Genomic DNA, 20,378 nt, shown 5'->3' on the forward strand with positions numbered 1-20,378 from the left:
GTGGTTAAATAATGTGGTGCCTTGTTGATTAGCAAGCTAGGTGAGGCTGTCTCTAAAACATACCTAATCTGTTTTCTTTTGACTAATGGCCAGTGTGAATTAAGTGAATTTGATTAAGAAGTTCAGCTCAGCTAACGGAGTTTGGCTAGCTGTATTTAAATAGAACTTACTATAATCCTGGGCCTGGCTAAACTATTATGCAAGTGCAGTCAAACATAGATGCTTTTAGATATCAAGAATTCATTTTGCTTTTCATGTATATATTTGTTTAATGTACGCTTTTTGAAAAATTATTTGACAGTATACTTCAGCAAAAAGAGAAATAGGTACAAAAAAAAAGAAGCCTTGAAATCTAAGGTTCGATCCCTGGCCTTGCTCAGTGGGCTAAGGATCTGGTGTTGCCGTGAGCTGTGATGTAGGTCAAAGACGCGGATCAGATCCCGCGTTGCTGCGGTTGTGGTGGAGGCCGGCGGCTACAGCTCTGATTAGACCCCTAGCCTGGGAACCTCCACATGCTGCGGGTGCGGCCATAAAAGACAAAAAAAAAAAAAAAAAAAAAAAAAAGCATGCCAGTTATTTAAATTTCAAATAAATTACCAATAATCTTGTGTATGTATGCCTGAAATTTCATGGGACACAGTCATGCTACAGAATTATTTGTTTATCTGAGATTCAGACTTAACTGGGCACTCTGTATTTTACTTTATTTTTAATTTTTTGCTTTTTAGGGCCACACCTGTGGCATGTGGAGGTTCCCAGGCTAGGGGTCCAATCAGAGCTGTAGTTGCCAGCCTACGCCACAGCCACGCCAGATCTGAGTCGCGTCTGCCACCTACACCACAGCTCACGGCAATGCCAGATCTTTAGCCCTCTGAGCGAGGCCAGGGATCGAACCGGAAACCTCATGGTTCCTAGTCGGATTCATTTCCGCTGCACCACGACGGGAACTCCTGAGCACTCGTTGTATTTTATCTGGCACCTCTAATTAAAGGGAAAAGGGATAAATTCATTATGTTCATGTAATGTGATATAGGGGTAAAAGCACGAATAAAGTTTGATGAAATGCCCTTAAAAGCTTTGGAAACCCTTTCTCAGTGGCACTCAGGATAGTGCTTCTTGCTTGTTAAGTGTATATCCGCCTAGCTGTGCTCTCAGTGTATTTTGGGCTTTATTCCTTACTAGCCACCAGTTTAAGGAGATGGAGCTCTTTTTTAGCGTGCCTCTGCCTTTGTGGAAGTGTTCTATTTATTTTTAAGGCATTAATGTAACAGTGAAGAAAACCATGAGACTTTAGAAAGCAGCGTGGAAGCTAATGATCCCCCTGGTAGGTGTGGTCGAGAAACTTTTAGGGGAGAAATCAAGGCAAACAGAACATTTTCCCACCTGAGATCCAACGCGGACGAAAGCTCTGAAGCCCAGGGTACGTTTCCGATACCATGGCGCAAGGCTGGTGTTTCTGTGTCTAGGTTTACGAGTTGACCTTGCATTACACTCAGCACCAAGACCACAACGTTGTGACGGGGGCCTTGGAGCTCCTGCAGCAGCTGCTCAGGACGCCTCCCCCGGAGCTCCTGCAGGCGCTGACCTCGCCGGGCGGCATCGCGCAGCTCACCGCCAACAACGACGAGCCCAGGTGCCGAAGTCGCAGCGGGAGCATCGTGGAGCTCATAGGTAAGTCGTTAGAAGGCCGGCTCTCGGCATCCACTGCAGAAACATGTGCCTCTCCTGAACACGAGGCAGCCCTGTGCTGAGCAAGTTACATCTCTGTCCCTCACAAGACCCGACGCAGGACTCAGCCTCATCCTGCCAACAGGAGCCTGGGTGTGGGGTGAGTGGTGCCATGAGGCCGGTGTCCTGACTCTGACTCCGCCGCCTCCACGTGGCGTTTCATCTGTGGTGAAACGTCAGGGAAAGTGGCTCCAGGACCTGTGTCCCTTGGCCAGGTTTGGGACCTTTAAGTCCTCCTGGAATTCTAGAATCCTTTCCTGCCCCTGGGTCCTTTGTTGCTGTCCTGCCTGATTCTGGAAAACCCCTCTGTTGGTGCTCCGCGGCCCCTCCCCTGCCCGTCTCTGCTCTTCTTCCCTGTGCTCTTGGGCTTTGGGCCCCAACCCCGATCAGGGCGCTGCACAGACCGGACCCGCCTGACACCGAGGTGCTGCTAGGGAGTTGGAATAGGCAGGTCCCAGCAACGCAGCCTCTAGGACCAGGTGCGGCCCCTAGGAGGCTTCTGGAGCCTTTGCAGCCTCCGCACCTCAGGCCCTGCGGTGTCCTGTCCGTTCAGTGCCACTCGGGTGCAGCAGGGCCTTTACCCTCTGCACGGCACACTCGGGGGAGCTGGCAGCAGTCTTCACTGCTGCTGCGTTTCAGTGTAAATGTTTGCCTGAACCATGCATAGATTATGTTTTTTTTTTTTTAAATGCCACGGGGGAGGGGGCATGGGGGGGATATGTTAATGGTTGTTTTAAAAAAACGACGGTTAAGTTGTTTTAGTTTAAGGTGAAGGAGACGAGTCTGTACACCCTTAATGTGGTCAGTGGGCTTCAGAGAGCTTGTTCAGGTAATGGGGAGCTGCGAGGACCCTGCAGGTAGTTTTTCCAGTGGGGGATTTTTGAAGCCCTAAAGCCTCAAAGGCGCGAGATGAATTGGGAGGCAAGAACAAGTGCTGTGCTGCACGGTGGGAACAATAGTCTGCCCAGAATGTGACAGTGACTGTTGCGTCACTGCGGTGATGGGCAACCTGACACATGGGAGGGTTCCCGCCCGGAGCCGTGCGTGCCGGCCGACTGCCATTGTGCAGGAATGCCCCTGGGTCCCTGGGCCAGCAGTCTAGGTGAGAAAGTGTAATACTGTATCACACTTCAAAACTACGGTAATAAATCCCTCTACTGCGGCTGAAGAACTGAGAGCCACTGAAATCTTCACAGGAACTAGGTGAGCAGTCGCACATGCTGTTAAAAGGTCATTCAGCAGTGAATATTTCTGCAATTTGCAAAATTAAAATTAATACGTTTCTTTCTTTCTGAAAGCTAAAAAGAGGCTTGCGTCTGTGTAATTTTAAGAAGAAAGCCTATGTGGGTGGGGGCGCTGGGGAATACGCCATGAACTTGAAAGAGTCAGAGCTAGCACGAGGAAGGCCTGGGCCTGCTGTTCTTGTCACAGTGACTGAGCCAGTTCTCACTCCGCTGACCTCAGGGCGGAGAGTCCCTTGGCCCCCGAGCCTCTGTTTCCACCTCTTGGACTAAGAATGCTACTAATAATTGCAGTGTGCATTTGAGAATTTAATGCAGTTAGAATGTACTAGCTTGATTCTTGATTTGAAATAACTTAGAGGTATCGCTATTATAACTGTAAAAAAAAGAAAAAAAGAAAATGTTCCTTGGCCTGTCCACTGTCCTTTGTACTGAAGAAGCCTTTTCTCTGTGGAGTGCATGCCTTACAAGTAATTGCTGGAAATACTAATTTCTAATGATTGTTTCTGATGAAATTTATATCTGATGATTCACCAAATAACCAGAGATTTCTAATGTTTTTATTTGGCTTTTTAAATGCCCCTTGAGCTCATTTGACATTTTAGGTCATCTCTTTAGGACCGTGTATTTGAGGGTTAATATAATTTTCATGTTGAAATTAAAATCGTAACATGCAGTTTTCATGTTCATATATTTTCTGATTTTAAAGTTGAGTCAAGCTTGACGATTTTCTGATTCCTTCCTGATTTTAGCAGCTTGTTTCCTTACTTGCATCTGTTCCTTTCTGTGATTTACAGCTGGAGGGGGTTCTTCATGCAGCCCTGTCCTTTCAAGAAAACAAAAAGGTGATTATTTCAGAAATCATTCTCATGTTGAATCTTACTGCTTTTTCCATGTTTCTGTGATGCAGTTGGCTCTGTCTGTATCTCTTCTAATCAGAGCGATTAAATGTATCAATGTGTTGCGGATAACCAGGCCTGAAGAGTCCTGTAGGGTGGCTTTTAAAAGTCACTTAGGTACCAGAATTGGCTTATTGTAAGTTTCTAATGCTTTTGGTCAGGCTCAGCAAACTCTTTCTATAAAAGGTCAGGTGGTACACCCGCCTGTGGGCCTTACGGCTGCTTGCAGCGATGCAGCTCTGCCCTGTGGCCAGAAGCAGCCAGGACAATACCAAGCTAATAGATGCAGCTTCCTTCCAGGGCAGCTTTGTTGGCTGAAGCGTGTGCAGGGAGTAGCTCGCCTACCCCTGCTTAAGGGAACATGTTATGTTTTGTAAAGGCCGCTTATCTTCCCAATGCATTTTGTTCAGTATTAGTCAGGAGTAATGTTTGGTTAGTTTGGGGCTGGGTGTCATTTTTCAGCCGTATTTAGCTTTGGAGAGTCCTATGTTCTCGCTCCTCCCACCATTAATTTATTTTTGTTAAAGTGTCTCTGCCCCGGTCTGCTGGTTGAGGTGCACATCACTTACAACACCAGTTATTTTCTTTTCCAGTCTCGATTTCCGTAGGGAGGGGGTTCTGTTGCCTTCCGTTTTGAAATCCTCAAAGACGTACCCACACGCTGATCTTCCTCTCGGTCATGAGTTGGAGCCTGATGCCTGATATTATTTGTTGTGCTGAAGGGCGTCTTAACAGGAAAACCGTTCTAGCCCTGCTGGACTAAGCAGACGTTTCCTAGAGGAACTTCCCGTCAGTACTTGGGCCATCATGATATGATGTGGGAACTTAATGAAGTTTGCTGAAAACGCTGAGGTTGCTTGAAAGCTGAAGGCTTCTAGGATCAGCTGATCTTTCTATGTTTGGGGCAGGAAGAGATTCTCAGGCCTGTGACTGGATGTCTCTGTATTTACCTTATTTATTTCTTTAGTCACTCTTGCTGATGTGATGAGAAGATGACTGATTCACTGGTTGAGGTGTTTTCTGTTTGTTTTCTTGGAGCTAGGATGTGGGATTTGTCCTTAATCTCTTTTTTGTTTTTTCCGGCGTTTTATTGTTGTTTTTATTTAGAGCTGGAGATTTCAAACTGTTCTAACAGTCGTGGCTGCAAAAATTCTTTTTTTTTTCAAGTGAAATCTGCCGACATATACTAGAGGTAAAAATAGGAGTTGTTGGATGTAAGATCGGGGGATGGTGAGGTGTGGCCTGGGACCCTTCTCTGGCAGCAGCCTGGCCCTTGACCCCTCTCAGGAAGAGCCCCTTGGAACAGACTTACAAACTCCTGTTTGCAAGGGTAGAGACTGCTTGCGTTAACACTGCACTCACAGGAATTTTATTTGCTTTCTCAAGCAAATAAATCGCTTGTTCTGTAATAAAGGACCCTGTTATTTAGTATGGAAGCCAAGTTTCTATGCTAGTGTCATCTAGATTTTGAGTTTCCTTTACTTCCGTTTTTCTTTTTCTTTTTTTTTTTTTTTTTGGCATGGGGGGCCTTTAATATCACATCGGTATAGACTTACGGAAGTTAAATACACATCTCTGACCTGTTCTTTAAAGAGCAGTGAAATTAGAAATTGGAACAATAGTTATTTTGATAATGTTATTTAATGACATTTATAAGTAATGTAACCATAATGACTTAGTGAGTTCAGTTAAATCACGTTAAGACTTTTGCTTTCTTTTTTCTTATTAATACAGTTTGGAAACCATGAACTGTAAAACGTATATTTAGAACTTTGTGAAGATGAAGTATTATTCCATCCTCTCAGATCAGTGCTTGAGTTCCGATTATCACCTGTAGAAATCTAGCAAATTAAAAGATGATAGGGAGTTCCGGTGTGGCACAGTGGGTTAAGGATCTTGTGTTGTCACTGTTGTAGCATGAGTTTGATCCCTAGCCCTGGAACGTCTTTTTTTATTTTTTATTTATTTATTTTTTTTTGTCTTTTTTTGTCTTTTCTAGGGCCTCTTCCCACAGCATGTGGAGGTTCTCAGGCTAGGGGTCTAATCGGAGCTATAGCTGCCGGTCTACACCACGGCCACAGCAACGTGGGATCCGAGTTGCGTCTTCGACCTAAGCCACAGCTCATGGCACCGCCAGATTCTTAACCTACTGAGCGAGGCCAGGGATCAAACCTGCAACCTCATGGTTCCTAGTCGGATTTATTAACCACTGAGCCACGATGGGAACTCCAAGGAACTTCTGCATGCTGTAGGTACAGTCAGAAAAATAGAAATAAAAAGAAAGATAGTAAAAGAAAAGTGACTTTAGGTATAAAAGTTTTCCGTATAAGTTCATTGTGCCATTGGAAATATGGCATGACTTTCCCAAGAGCTAATGGAATTGGTTCTAGCCATACCATCTTTAAGGTTAAATAATAATATAAATTATTTAACATCAAGGGTAGCCTAAATCAAGACATGTTAATTATTGGAACACTTTGCGGTACAGATTGAGAATCATTGTTTTAACTGTCTTCCCGTTCCGGTTGATTGAATTTGATAATACTCTAAATATATCTCTGCGGTTTTTGTGTTTTGTGCTCTAGATGTACGTGTATAGAAATTGTGTATAATGACAGATAAGGGCATGAGTTAAATCTGGTCATGATTTTCCCCTGAGAATATGCCTTGTTTGGTCTTCAAAGTTCTGCTTTTCGGCCTGAAAAGACCTCTCCCTGCATCACCTCCTAGGGAAGGTGCTCTTGGGAGACGCAGCGGCCTTGGAGGATGAGCCTGCGTCGCGGTCGGAGGGCAGCAGCCCCGCCCTCACAGGTAGCGCCCTGCCCTCAGTAGCTGGTGCCCTCCCCCCCCTCCTCTGCCCAGGGGCCTCTGGGGCGCAGCTGGGGCTCCGGCTCGGGCTGCTTTCACAGTGCTTCCTCTGAAACGTGTGTGTGCATTTCCTTGCATCAGGTATTTGCTGCTTCCTTGGTTTAGTCCGTTAGGTTGATGCAGTTAGGTCACTACTCCCGGAGTGTGTCTTTTTGAGAAAGGCATGGGGGTAGGGTGAATTGCAGGGGTTGGGAGGTGGGAAGAGGGGGTGAGGAATTGTCCTAGAATAATTTAACTTGCAGGAAATCTCCATTTGTTTTAAAATAGTTATGTAGTTAGACGTTTTATTCATCTTATACAAGACGACATTGACTAAGATATCATAATTGGATTCAGTGAGAGTGGTTCAGGTCGTGTAACCCCACTCAAAAGAGTCTTTTTAGATAACTGAAAATAAGGCTAAAATATTTCGGAGGGAAATCTGTATAAATCTACTAGTGAATACTTATTTATTGATTTGCTCTGCAAAATAAAAATCAGTGTTTTAAATTATAAAAATAGAACAAGAACTTACAGCTCTGCCCAACACTGTAAGCTTAGGTGCTCACTGACCTCCAGGAGTGACGCTGCTTAGAACCTGCCGCAGGTTTTTAGGTAGGGGTGGTGCTTTCTTAACGACATGAGGAAAACGGGAAACTTGATGCTGCAGGAGAGATGAACTAGCTTAGAGGTCTTGGGTGGGGTCTAGGAAGAAGGGAAGCCCCCCTCCAGGAGCACCACCTGCTTGGAGCTCTGGGCACTTCTGAGTGAGTGCCCAGCCATGTCCCCGGCCAGTCTGCCTGGGACTCGCCACAGTCTGTGTGCTGCTCTAAGCCCAGGCCTTAAGGACCTGAGCACACTCGTGTCTTTGTAGTGGGAGCATCCACAGCAGTTTAAAAATAGCTTCTTGGGACCCTTATTTTATCAGGATGGGACAGTAATATAGTAAAAGGTAAGTAAATAATACAGTGAAAATGTCTGAAGGATGCACTGCTGGCCTGCTTTTGAAATCTGCTAGTTCATAGATGCACTGTATTCCAGCAGTTATTACAGTGGAAACATTCGTGGATGGTGGGGGTATTTTGCAAACATTTGATTCCCTATTGCGTATGCTTTTCCCGACCCTTTGAGGAACGAGGGTTTCTTTGTCCTCAGCCTCGGTCACGGGTGAGCTGGGTGGTGAGCTGGCCCCCTCCTCCGGTGTCTCCACTCCTGGCTCTGCCAGCTCCGCTGCCGACTCTGTGGGTCACGACATCATCACAGAACAGCCCCGGTCTCAGCACACGCTGCAGCCGGACTCGGTGGATCTGAGCGGCTGTGACTTGAGCAGCGCTGCCACCGATGGGGACGAGGAGGACATCTTGAGCCACAGCTCCAGCCAGATGAGTGCCGTCCCGTCGGACCCTGCCATGGACTTGAACGATGGGACCCAGGCCTCCTCACCCGTCAGCGACAGCTCCCAGACCACCACCGAGGGCCCTGACTCGGCTGTGACCCCTTCAGACAGCTCTGAAATTGTAAGTGGTCAGAGGGGGCAGCCCGTTTCCTGCGGCGAGGCCTTCTCCGGAGGCCCCCCTGCTTACTCACTCCACCTGGCCCGCTAATAACGGTGCAGAGGTCACCAGCTCAGATTGGGTTTTTGCATTTTTTTTAAATTGAGGTGTGGTTTATTTACAGAGTTGTGTTAATTTCTGCTGTACAGCACTGATTCAGTTATACATGTGTCTTTTTTAAGCTGCTTTTTCCATTACGGTTTCTCATGGGGTGTTCACTGTAGTTCCCTGGCTACACAGGAGGAGCTTGCTGTTGCTCTGTTCTCTGTGGAGTGGTTTAGGCCTGCTAACTCCAGCCCCCTGCTCCACCCCTTCCCCACCCTCCCCTCCCTCGGCAACCCCAACCCCAGATCGGCAGCAGAGTTGGGCCCGTCCGGGACCTTCACGGAGGGAAGCAGCCGGATGTCGCCTGTGTTGAGCACGGGGTCCACAATTGGACTAGCTGATGACACCGCCTCTCCTGAAATCGAGTGTCTGTTACCTTTAATGCCTTGTGGGGCACAGGTTAAGTCATTATTTTGAAAATCCTTAAGGAGCCTATTGTTAACAGAGCTTTGGGAGTTCCTGACGTTGCATCCGTGGGGATGCAGGTTCGACCCCTGGCCTCGATCAGCGGGTTAAGGATCCAGCGTTGCCGTGAGCTGCGGTGCAGGTTGCAGATGCGGCTTGGATCCCCTGTTGCTGTGGCTGTGGCGTAGGCCGGCCGCTACAGCTCCAATTGGACCCCTAGCCTGGGAACCTCCATATGCCGTGGGTGCAGCCCTAAAAAGCAAAAAAAAAAAAAAAAAAAAAAAAAAGCCCAAAACCAACAAACAAAAAAACCAGATCTTTGGTCCTAATTTGGTGTGATTAACATCACTAATGTGCATTATCTTAGCACTTTCTGAAACTGAAACACTTACAGAAACTTCTACAACACACCCCATCTTATAGAGCATGGATTTAAGTGCCTCTGGTCTCTAGTGAGTGGTCAGGAAACACCTCAAGGGTCGTCTCATCAGAAAGTCTGGTACAGGTATAGGCTGAGTTTTATGGCCCAGTTTCATTTTAGCAGTTTGTACTAGTAATTGTTTTGGTACAATTGGATGTATTTTATCAAGAATCTGCTTGGGAGTTCCCTGGTGTTCTGGGGGTTAGGATTTGGTGTTTTCGCCCTTGTGGCCTGGGTCCCATCCCTGGTCTGTGCACTGAGATCCTACATCAAGCGGCTGCAGCCAAAGAAAGAATATGGCTTTGTTTTTGTTGTGTTTTTTTACTTGAGATAAACACTGGCAGCTGTCCCGCTGTTGTGAGGATGTGGTCTCTACAGGCTGAGTGGATCTCCACTCACTTGGGTAGAGAAGTGGGCTTGCCTTTGGGGTTTTTAACTCGAAGGCCTGGGGCAGGAGAGGACGGCTAAGTGGGGGGGGTGATTTTAAGTGAGGAAAGGGTGCCCGCTAGGCAGGCAGTGGGGACGGCTGGGGCAGGGGCTGGGCTCGGCTGCAGGGCAGCGTGAAGGAAGTCTCTGCTGTTTGCTTGCTGCACCAGCTTCCATCTTGCCTTTTTTTCTTTCTTTTTTCTTTTTAGAGCCACAAGTGCAGCATTTACAAGTCCCCAGGCTAGGGGTCGAATTGGAGCTATAGCTGCCAGCCTACACCCCAGCCACAGTAACACCAGATTAATCCTCGTGGATGCTAGTGGGGTTCGTTTCCGCTGAGCCACGACGGGAAAGCCCACCTTGCCTTTAATAGTAGGTGATTCCTGGGCGGGTTTGCTGGACTAGGGAGTGACGACAGTGTCCTGTCTCGAGGTGCTGCAGTGCGGGCAGCGGGCCCTTCGCTGGCCTCTCTGGCCCACGGGGAGCCAAGCCTCTTCCCTTTGGTGTGTCCCACGGATCCATGTCGTTCCTTCTCAGTTGTGAGGTGCTTCCCTGTCCCGTATTTCGTCATTAACTGCCTGCTGAACAAAGGTGCTGAGCACTGTTAGGTTCCCAGGAGTAGTGGGCGCAGCGCACGAAGCTGAGTCGTGGGGAGGGTCTCCGACTCTTTCCCCCTGGGCAGAGAGTGAAGCTCTCTGGCTTCGGGAGCCCTCTGGCCCGTGCGCACCCTCATCGCTGCTGTTGTGGGCAGAGCAGCCACAGACAAGGCGGAAATGCTTGAGCGCGACTCTGTGCCAGTAAAACTTCACTCGAAAAGCAGGCGGTGTGTCAGGTCTGGCCGACGGACCTCGTTTTTTCCTGCGCCCATTCTGGAGTGAGTGTGCGTGGGTGCAGGGGTCGGGGGACGGATAGTAAGCCATGAGTCCATTTACAAGCCAACAAACACGTAGTCAGTTGGCAGTGACTGCCGCAGAGAAAAATCAGCCAAGTGAAGGGACAGGGCTCTTGCTTGTGCGACAGTGCGGAGCTCGCTCTGGGAGCTGGGCTTGGGGCCACTGCCACCAACTGGCGGTGTTGCCCTGAGTAGCGATGGTCCTCCTTGCCCGGCTTTACGTGGCCGCAGGTGAAGATGACGACAGCCCCGATGGTGGAAGCTAAGGGAACCGGTACACACAGTGCTCTCCAGCCTGCCTGGGTCGCAGGCCAGGGATGGAACCCGTACCACAGCAGTGACCTGAGCCTCAGCGGTGGTAGCACCAGGCCCTAACCCACGGAGCCATTAGGGAACTCCTGTTTTGTTTTGTTTTGTTTTTATCGTGGTGGAACTTTTCGTTTTAACCCGTGTAGTTTTGCTTTTTTAAACTAACCTGGAGAATGGGGAAAATCATGTCTTTCTTGATTGTTTTTGATCATGAGCTCAATTGTTTTTAATTAAATTGGGAGGCTTTGGCATGGTTTTTCTGGATGATATAATAGAGTTATTTCAGTAATAATTTACTCGCATATTAAGGGTCTGTCACTTGGTTTTTCAGATCAGTTACATGGAATCTCAAGTGGATGTCAAAAATTTTGCAGTATGCACTCGTAACCCAAGTATACGGCTAAATAGATGAAATACTGTGCCCAAAACGTAGTTGATTCTGTCCTAGTAGGTTAGGAGATAACCTACATTGTGAGGCTTTTGTCTAAAAGGTTTTTTCTCAGTTTTGACTTACTGTAAACTTTGCTTGTGAACACAAAGATTTTTTTTTCTTTTTGTAATCACAAAGAGAAATGCCCAGATTGGAATTTCTTTGGAGTTTTGGGTTATGAAGCTTTGTATAACATGGTAAAGTGTGATCAGTAGGCTCCTGCGAATTTACATGCATGCATCTGTGTGCGCTCGAGGCAGTGACTGACCTCCCCGTTCGCGTGTAAGGTGCCGCCTGTGTTACCTGCGGGTTTTGTCTTGGCCTCCCGGAGGCCTTGCCCCCTGGTGAACACACTCACGATTCTCACCGCCCTCGTGAACTGTTCAGGTGTTGGATGGTGCAGACGGCCAGTACTCTGGGCTGCGGTTGGGACAGCCCCAGGACGCGGACGCGGACGAGGACGCCGCAGGGCTCCTTCCCCACGGAGGCCCGGATGCTTTCAGAAGCTCCCCCACCGGTACGTGGCTTCAGGCGCTGTCCCCCCAGGGGCCTCGCTTTCCACCCTGGCCTCCTGTATCCTGGCACCCAGCACCCCTCCCGGGATCTTTGTTTCCCTGGAGGTGCGTCGCAAAGGAGGGAACCGTCGGTTGAGAAGTGATCATCCTTTTCCTGACCCAGATCCCGTACTTGGATGTTGACTTGGTGTAAATGTGTGTGTGTGTGTTTTAACCGGAATCTTGTCTGTTAACCTCGGTTTCTCTGTTTTCGAAGCCCTTCAACAATCACATGTGTTGAAAAGCCTGGGCCACAGCAGGCAGCCCTCCGACAGCAGTGTAGATAAATTTGTCTCGAGAGATGAAGCTGCTGAGGCAGGAGAGCCAGAAAACAAGGTGAGACTCTCGGGCCCGAGACGTCCAGCATTCCGAGCCCTCTGAGTGTGCCCTCACCCTGGCCACTGTCTCTCCTCTGCACTCCCAGCTCTCCTGTCCCTGAGCTTTGGCTGAGCTGTCTCCCTCCTCCCAGGTCCGCCTCCTTTTCTGCCTCTTGAGACTTGCCTGGAGTTCTGCCTCCCTGGGGTCCTTCCCGGGCAAACCTCACCTCACTTCTTGGAGCCCTCATTGCGTGGTCTTCCTTTTGTTCCGCTGCATTGATTTGTTTATTCTGCTAAAATAGTCACGACAGACAAGTACCATCATAACCACCTCTAGGTGCCCAGCTCAGGGGCATTCAGTGCACTCACGCTGTTGGGTAGCTGTCACCACCGCCCGTGCCCGCAGCTGTTTCATCTTCCCAGGCTGAACCTCCGTCCCCTTGAAACACTGACCTCCCATCCTCCCGCCCGTTCTCCTCTCGGGCGCCGTGGAGTGGACCCCTCTGGGGACTCGTGCAGGTGGAAGCGTACGGTATTAGTCCTTTTGCGCCTGGCTTAGTTCCCTCAGCCTGATGCGCCCGGGCTCCTCCGTGCGAGGGCAGGAGTCGGAGTCCTTTCCCTTGGAGACTGAGTTTCCCGTCTGCATCTCCGTGGCCTTCTGATGGCACTTGGCTTACTTCCGCCTCTGGGCTGTTGGGGTGCAAATAGCTCCTTCAGGGCCCTGATTTCGGCTGTCGTGCGTGTACACCAGTGGAATCGCTGGGTCGCAGGCTAGGGCTGTTTGAAATCTCTTGAGGAACTGCCGCGCTGTTTTCCACGGCGACTGGACCGTTTGGCGTGCGACCTCAGCGCGCCGGGTCTCCGTTTTCTCCACGTCTTTCCCGATGCGTGGTGTTTCCTGGTGTTTCTGAGCGTAACCATCACGCCGGGTGTAGATGGTGAATTATTGTGCTTTGACCTGCGTTTCCCTGATGAGTGATGTTGAGCATCTTTTCTTGTGTTTAATTGGCCGTCCGTGCATCTTCTCTGGAGAAACGTCTTTTCAAGCTCTTTGCCCATGTTTTGTGAGGTCATTTGGGTTTTTGTTGTTGTTGTTCAGTTGTCCATTGAACTGACTTAAAATTATCTCTGTGTTGCCTACCTTTTTACATGTCAGTGTCCTGTATTCCCCGTTGATTTTAAATTCCTCGAGGATGAGAAATTGTGTTTTGTGTGCAGTCCTGCCGTGGATGCTCAGTCACTGTCTTAACCCGGGTGGTCCCTTCCTGTGCCCTCGCCCCCTGGGGCCACCCCTCTCCGCCCCAGGCTTTCCCTGGCTCTCTTCTCTGCCTTAGTGCCACCCCCGATGCCAGCTCACAGCTGTCCTCCTACCAGAGGCCCCCCCCTCAAGCTCATCCCCAGCCCATGTGACCCTGGCTCCTGACTCCCTCTGCTCTGCCGGGGTCCGAGGTCGGGTGTGTGGGGGCAGAGATGGGCACCTCTGGACCCCCGCCCCAGCAGAGCTGCTGCTCTGGAACCAGGTGTCGAATGAACCAGGGAGGGAAAGTGCTGCTCTCTGAGGACGAGACAGCCGAGTGTCAGTGTTTGTGTTCCAGCCTTGCCGCATCAAAGGTGACATAGGCCAGTCCACCGACGAGGATTCTGCTCCTCTCGTCCACTGTGTCCGCCTTTTATCTGCTTCATTTTTGCTGACGGGGAAAAGAAACGGTACGTACAGGAAGGCCGCTACAGAGTTGAGGGAGGTGACTTCAGGGTTCAGAGGGTGGCTTGGTGACCCGCTCGGTGCCTCGTGGACAGAGCGGAGGGAGTGGAATCGGGTTGCCCTTGGGGGTCCCCTGATTGAGGGGCGGGGGGTGGGGAGGGCCCCTGGTTCTGTGGGTCTAGTTTTTTGTTTACTTGGAAGCTGAGTGTGTGCTGCCTTGAAGCTAAGGTGGCCCAGCCGGGTTGTTTTGCAGCCTTGGTTCCAGACCGGGATGTGAGGGTCAGTGTGAAGGCGCTGGCGCTCAGCTGTGTGGGCGCCGCCGTGGCCCTGCATCCTGAGTCCTTCTTCAGCAAGCTTTATAAGGCGCCCCTGGACAGCGTGGAGTACCCGGGTATGTGCAGAGTTTGTGTCTTAGTCCTCGCGTTTCACTGATGTGAAAACTGTTCAGACCATCCTGGCCGATTTGGTTTTAGAGCACCGAGTTTTCTGAGTTAATCTGTGGCGTTTGCAGTGCGTCACAGCTCTTCCTAAAACATATGGACAGTGTTCTTGGGTCGTCTGTAGATGCGAGGTTTAGCAAAGCAGCGAAATCTGGGACCAAAAGAGCTGGTTTACGTATGTATTAGATTGATACCAGAAGCACAGACGGTGTGTAATCGAACTGCTGTGGGTCACGCCAGCCAGGCCAGATGTTCACACTCAGGCTGTGGGACGTGAGTGCGGGGCCCCGGCCCTGTGACACTCGCCCGGGGGAGGTGGTGGGAGAAGGCCGTCCTCACGGGAGCCCAGGCCTGCTCTGTCTTCCTGGCGCTTTTGAGTTTGTATTAGGTCGATGCGGACCAGTTTGATCTAAGCGTTTTTTGAATTGAAATCTTGGAATTTTGATGATTGACCGATGGCCCGAAATTATGATCCAGAAGCTAGCTCTGTTGTGTTGAAGTGGTATCAGGGCAGTAACGGGTATAGAAGGCCCCGGACGTGATAAATTCATTTGAGTAATGAAAAAAAAAGAAAGAAAGCCCCAGACGTTTCTCCCCGCCAGCGATCCTTGCGTTCAAGTCTTCCTGGACTTGGGTCGCCCTCCCCCTTGGTTTCCTTTCCCGAGACCCGAAGCCTTCACTTGCGTGCGTTAGAACGGCGGCGGCGGCGGCAGTGGCAGCGCGGGGACCAGAGCCGCTGGGCAATCTCTCCGCAGACGAGCAGTACGTGTCGGACATCCTGAGCTACATCCACCACGGCGACCCGCAGGTCCGAGGCGCCACAGCCATCCTCTGCGGGACCCTGGTCTCCTCCATCCTCAGCAGGTCCCGCTTCCACGTGGGGGACTGGATGGGCGCCGTCCGGGCTCTGACAGGCAAGCCGAGCGTGGGGCGTGGCCTCTTCTGAACCTGGCGCTCCAGGTCAGGGCCCCACGAAGGCGTTTGTTGCTTCTCTTCTGCTCAGGAAATGCATTTGCTCTGGTGGACTGCATTCCGCTGCTGCAAAAGACGTTGAAGGATGAATCCTCCGTTACGTGCAAGTTGGCGTGCACAGCCGTGAGGGTGAGCACGATCCTTTGTGGAGGTCATGGCTTCTGCTGCTGGAACCTTTGACCGGGTTACCTTTCAAGTGGGAGCTTATAGTGAACATTTCCAGATAGTCTAAGCAATAAACCGTGTGTCCGCCACCCAGTCTTAGGAAACGTCGCCAGCAAAGTTGAGGTTTATCAGGCTTTGGTTTAAGTTTCTATCTCAGGATATATGAAATATGCCTTTCCTGTAGCGTATGTTTAGAAGTGTGTCTTGTGCACACTAGGTGAGTTAAAAAACAACCACCCTCAGGCCCACAGAATGCATGGTGCTAACTAACGTGGCCTTAGGTGGTTATTTAATCACCTTTGTGCCTCTTAGGGGCCAGCCCCATCCTGTATGTGGAGGCAGGTGAAGCCCTTACGTGTCAGCTGGTTCGTAAACCAACAGTCCAGGTTAACCAGGAAGAATCAAATCAGAAGCCCTGCAGTTGTCGAATTGATGGCGTATAGTCCCTTTTTGAAATGTCACGGCCTGGCCCTGCAGTTGTCGAATTGGTAGGGTAGAAGTCCCTTTTGGACAGTTCATGGCCTGGCCAGAATTGGTCTTAGTTCCACGTGTAGCCAGGGTTCCCTGTTGTTCCCGGATCAGAGGAAGTGTGTTGGCAGCACGAACAAATTCCGGCCCAGGGGCGGCTCATAGCAGTCTGTGCGAGGGCCCGAGTGCTGAGGTCGAGGGTGCAGCCTCGGGGCGCCATCCCATTGCCGGGCCTGGGCTCAGATGTTACGGGGCTGCTGGTGCAGGCTGGCGAGAGTGGTGTCTGGCAGGAAAGGCAGGGAAGGGGACACTTTACCTTTAAGCTCGAGTTTATGTTCTAAATGCTCCTGAGAGATGAGAACAGTCCTATAAGAGGAGGCAGAGCTCCCAGGTGGCTCAGCAGGTTAAGGATCCGGCCTTGCCACTGTGGTGGTGGAGGCTCGATCCCAGGCCCTGGAGCGCCTGTGTGCCAAAGAAGACGGAGCGGGTGTGGGTGGGAGGCTCGTCCAGGCCTCGGAGGCCCTGATGCCACCCCGTCCTCCAGCTCTGCGTGGCGGCTCTCTGCGGCAGCAGCTACAGCCAGTGGGGGCTGCAGCTCATCACCGACCTGCTGACCCTGAGGAGCAGCTCCTACTGGCTGGTGCGGACCGAGCTCCTGGAGACCGTGGCAGAGATTGACTTCAGGTGAGTGAGTCGGTCCGGGCCTCTGCTGTAAGGTGGTCAGGGGACCAGGGGGGGGCCTGGGTGCTTTGCGTGGCTCCTGCGCTTCTCCTGGACTGGGCCCTGCCCTGGGAGTTTTCACGTACAGGCAAAGGCCTGGATTTTTCTGTTGTCTTAGTCATTTTGTTCTAAGTAGAAGAACTCAGACCTCTGAAACAATGTAGCGTGTCACTGGTGCTTGTTTAAAAGGAATATACCCAAGACCAGACTACGATTGGATCAGCAGTTTCTATTGTGTTGCAATTAAAAAAATAACTTTTGATGGCTTGCAGTTTTTCATTTTCTAGGGTAACTTTTGATTCCAGATGTTTTCTTTCTATGCTTTTATTTATTTATTTATTTTTGGCTTTTTGCCATTTCTTGGGCCGCTCCAGCGGCATATGGAAGTTCCCAGGCTAGGGGTCTAATCGGAGCTGTAGCCACCGGCCTACGCCACAGCCACAGCAAGGCAGGACCTGAGCCGTGTCTGCAACCTATACCACAGCTCATGGCAACGCTGGATCCTTAACCCACTGAGTGAGGGCGGGGATTGAACTGGCATCTTCATGGATACTAGTTGGATTCGTTTCCGCTGCACCATGACGGGAACTCCAGTTTTGTGTTTTTTGAAGCCACTGTCTGTAGAGTGCTTGTTATGTGCCAGGCTGGGCCAGGTGCTCTGCGTGGGTGATTTCCTTCCAACCTCAGAACATTTCTGGGAAGGCAGCGTTGCCTTGGCCAGCACGTCACAGAGCCGGTGGGTGGGTGGCCTGCCCGTCTGTGGGGAGGGCCTGTGTCTCAGCCCTTCTCCCCTGCCTGCTCGCCCACCATCTTCAACAGGTGTTTGAGCTAATTCTGCAGGGCCCTTGGGGTCCTTTAGGATAACAGGTGTTTATGTTCATTTTGAAGAAAAATAGTCTACTGGGCACCGCCTCCGGAGTTACGAGCGGAATGTGAATTCTGCTCGTTTGAAAACGTCAGTCTTTCTGTCGTTGAGTGAGTGCTGTGTCTTGAGCTCCCAGGGCCCTTGGGTGGACACGCTGGAGCCGGCCGCCTCCATTGCTCCGCCCGTCAGCCGTGCAGGTCACCAGTGGGTGTGTGTTGAATAATGCAGTTATTTCATTGTGAAATATGTTCTTTTGTGTAGGTTGGTGAGCTTTTTGGAGGCAAAAGCAGAAAACCTACACAGAGGGGCCCATCACTACACAGGGGTAAGCCGTTCACTCTTGTGAGGCCGAGCAGCGCTTACCTAGTGGGCTAGGATCTCTCGGAGTGTGTTCTGCCTCAGATTTATTTTGCAGTTTGTGTGACAGAAGGTGCGGTTGTATGTGTGGCTTTAAGACTGGCCATCTTGAGTTCTTCCTCGCTGGCCTTCTAAAACAGTTGACCTAAAATTCGTTAAATCCAGCGATTATATCTGTCTTTATTCTCCTTCTTTCCAAAGCTGTTAAGACTGCAAGAACGAGTGCTCAATAATGTTGTCATCTACCTGCTAGGGGACGAGGACCCCAGGGTGCGACATGTTGCTGCAGCTTCGTTAGTGAGGTATTTGCCAAGTATCGTTGTCTCCGTGGTCACACTCGTGCGGAAGCACGAAGCGTCTGAGGGTGGGAAGCGCGGGGACACCCGGAGGCCGTGGGACAGTATTCTTAAATCTTTTGCGCTCACTTGCAGCTGCTCTTAAACGCTCAGAAAAGCAATGTTCCCTTTCCACAATAGTCTAAAGCGGTCGTTAGAAAGAGCAGCGTCCTGGCCTCCCGTTACAGCGCTAATGCGCTGCTGTGCCGCTTTTGAAATGGAGGGACCAGCACGAAGGGACTGGAGGCGCCTTCTCCCTGCTTCGCTCCCGGCGAGAATCCCTCTGAACGTTTTCCTCTGCAGACTGTGTACACAGTTCTTTTTTCAAAATCGGAACCAGATGTACATGCAGTTTTGCTCATTTCCACATAACGTTCGCACTTCCTGTTAGAAACGCTCTTCTGAGAAAGAGGTTTTAACCAGCATCGTTGTCTGGGGCGGCACCTGGGGTCGAGTGTAGTCCTCGTTCTGTGCTGAAGGGTGTGTGGTATCTCCTACAATATGAGGTCAAGAGAGGCTTTGGGTATTGTTTTTAGAAACATTCAGTGGCCATTTTTTCAGTATGTAGTTGTGATACATTTTTACAAAAGTATTATTTGGTTGGGCATGAAGTTCTTATTGATTTAAATAATGAGTGACTATTGTTGTACATACTTTTTTTCTTAGAATTCATTCCTAGAGGGCGAGTTACTAAGCCAAGCAAGCTTTTTGTTTTTTTTTCCCCCCTAATAGCCTTCTTGGGAGTTCCCAGGTGGCTCGGCAGGTTAAGGGTCTGGTGTTGTCCCTGCTGTGGCAGGAGTTTGATCCCTGGCCTGGGAACTTCCTCATGCTGAGGGTTTGGCCAAAAACAAGTGAACAATAGCTTTCTTGAGACCTACTGTTATCTCTCTTAAAGTTTACCCACTTTACGTGCACAATGAAGTGATTTTTTAACATAGAGTTGTGCCACCTTCGCCACCATCCAGTTTTAGAAGCTTCCATCATCCCCGTTTACAGTGACTCCCCGCTCTCACCCGGACACAGGCAGCCGCTGACCGACATCCTAGCTCTGGGCTGGCTTTGCATACGTTTTACAGTGCATAGAATTAGACGGCTGTCGGAACACAGTAGAATGTGTGAAGGAGATGGGTTTTTGCATCAGGCTCTTTTTCTTCGTTTTGAGGTTCACCCACACTGTGTGGCCTGTTCCTTTTATTGTCGCATAGCGTCCACGGTCTGGAGAGCATCGAGGGTCACTTACACGTTCTCCAGATGTCCCCTTACCTTCCCTCTGACTCCCGGTGCACACTGGTCGACCCGGCTTTGTGAGGACCGGCCCCGGATTCCAGAAGTGGATTTTCAGGGGTTTGGTGCTTGCGGAGACTCCCCCCCAGAAGCGCACCAGTTTATACTCCCGCTGCCAGAGGACGACTGTGCCTGGTTCTTTCACCGAAAGAAGTTGTTTCGGAAGAAGTTAAATGTCTGTCGGGTTTAGACAGAGCCTGGTCTTTTTAAGATACTTTCATCTTGTTTTAAAAGTAATGTGTGTTTAATGAACAAAATTAGGGGAAATATAAAAAAGGAAATGAAAATCTGATCAAACTCCTCCAAGGAAACCACCCGCGTTTTGGGGGCCGGGGCCGCCCTTTCAGTTTTCAATGTGGTCATCTGCAGGTTTTGATCCCGTGAAATACCTTTTCAGGTACTTAACTGGATTATATGACTTGCTTGATGCAGCATCTTGGATCTTTACCCTTCTCTGTGAGTGACAGTAGTTTATTAGGCCTTAGGAAAAACCGTCCTCATGACCAGGTCCTCCTGGAGGAAAGAGTCTGTAACGAAAGGTACAGGGTTTGCAAACCAGCGTGACCGGTGCAGCTGAGGGTGGCCCGGTGCGCGTGGACGGCTGGCTGCAGAGGAGCCCTCCGCTCCCTGCGTCCGGCCTCTGAGTTCAGGTTAGACTTGCGGGGTCTCAGCTGCAGCTCTGCCCCTGGGAACACGCGGGATGGCAGAAGGGAGTCAGGGACGACCGGCTTAGGATCCGCTCTGCTTGGCACTTCCCGGGGACAGTGGCTGGATGCACTGGTCATGCTGATCCAGGTGATTGGAAAGAGAACCTTCAAGGGTGGTTTTTTGGTTTTTGTTTTTTTTGTCCTTTTTGGGGCTGCACCTGCGGCATATGGCAGTTCCCAGGTTAGGGGTGGAATCGGAGCTTTGGCGGCCGGCCTTCGCCACAGCCAAAGCCACA

At 50.3% G+C, this 20,378-nt stretch overlaps 1 protein-coding gene across 5 annotated transcripts in view; it reads left to right on the plus strand.

The window, feature by feature from the left end:
- HTT (huntingtin) overlaps positions 1 to 20,378 on the plus strand; it is a 124,235-nt gene that overhangs the window by 30,924 nt on the left and 72,933 nt on the right. For 3 of the 5 annotated variants that reach the window (NM_213964.1, XM_021100446.1, XM_021100447.1), the window contains 13 exon segments: positions 1,467 to 1,671; positions 3,767 to 3,814; positions 6,599 to 6,679; positions 7,871 to 8,232; positions 11,644 to 11,773; positions 12,028 to 12,146; positions 13,723 to 13,834; positions 14,083 to 14,220; positions 15,025 to 15,183; positions 15,273 to 15,370; positions 16,419 to 16,558; positions 17,721 to 17,784; positions 18,018 to 18,118. In NM_213964.1, the coding sequence (NP_999129.1) occupies positions 1,467 to 1,671; positions 3,767 to 3,814; positions 6,599 to 6,679; positions 7,871 to 8,232; positions 11,644 to 11,773; positions 12,028 to 12,146; positions 13,723 to 13,834; positions 14,083 to 14,220; positions 15,025 to 15,183; positions 15,273 to 15,370; positions 16,419 to 16,558; positions 17,721 to 17,784; positions 18,018 to 18,118 (1,757 nt within the window). 5 annotated transcript variants of the gene reach the window in all.

The sequence above is a fragment of the Sus scrofa genome, chromosome 8 (genome assembly GCF_000003025.6).
Source record: "Sus scrofa isolate TJ Tabasco breed Duroc chromosome 8, Sscrofa11.1, whole genome shotgun sequence".
Lineage (NCBI taxonomy): Eukaryota > Metazoa > Chordata > Mammalia > Artiodactyla > Suidae > Sus > Sus scrofa.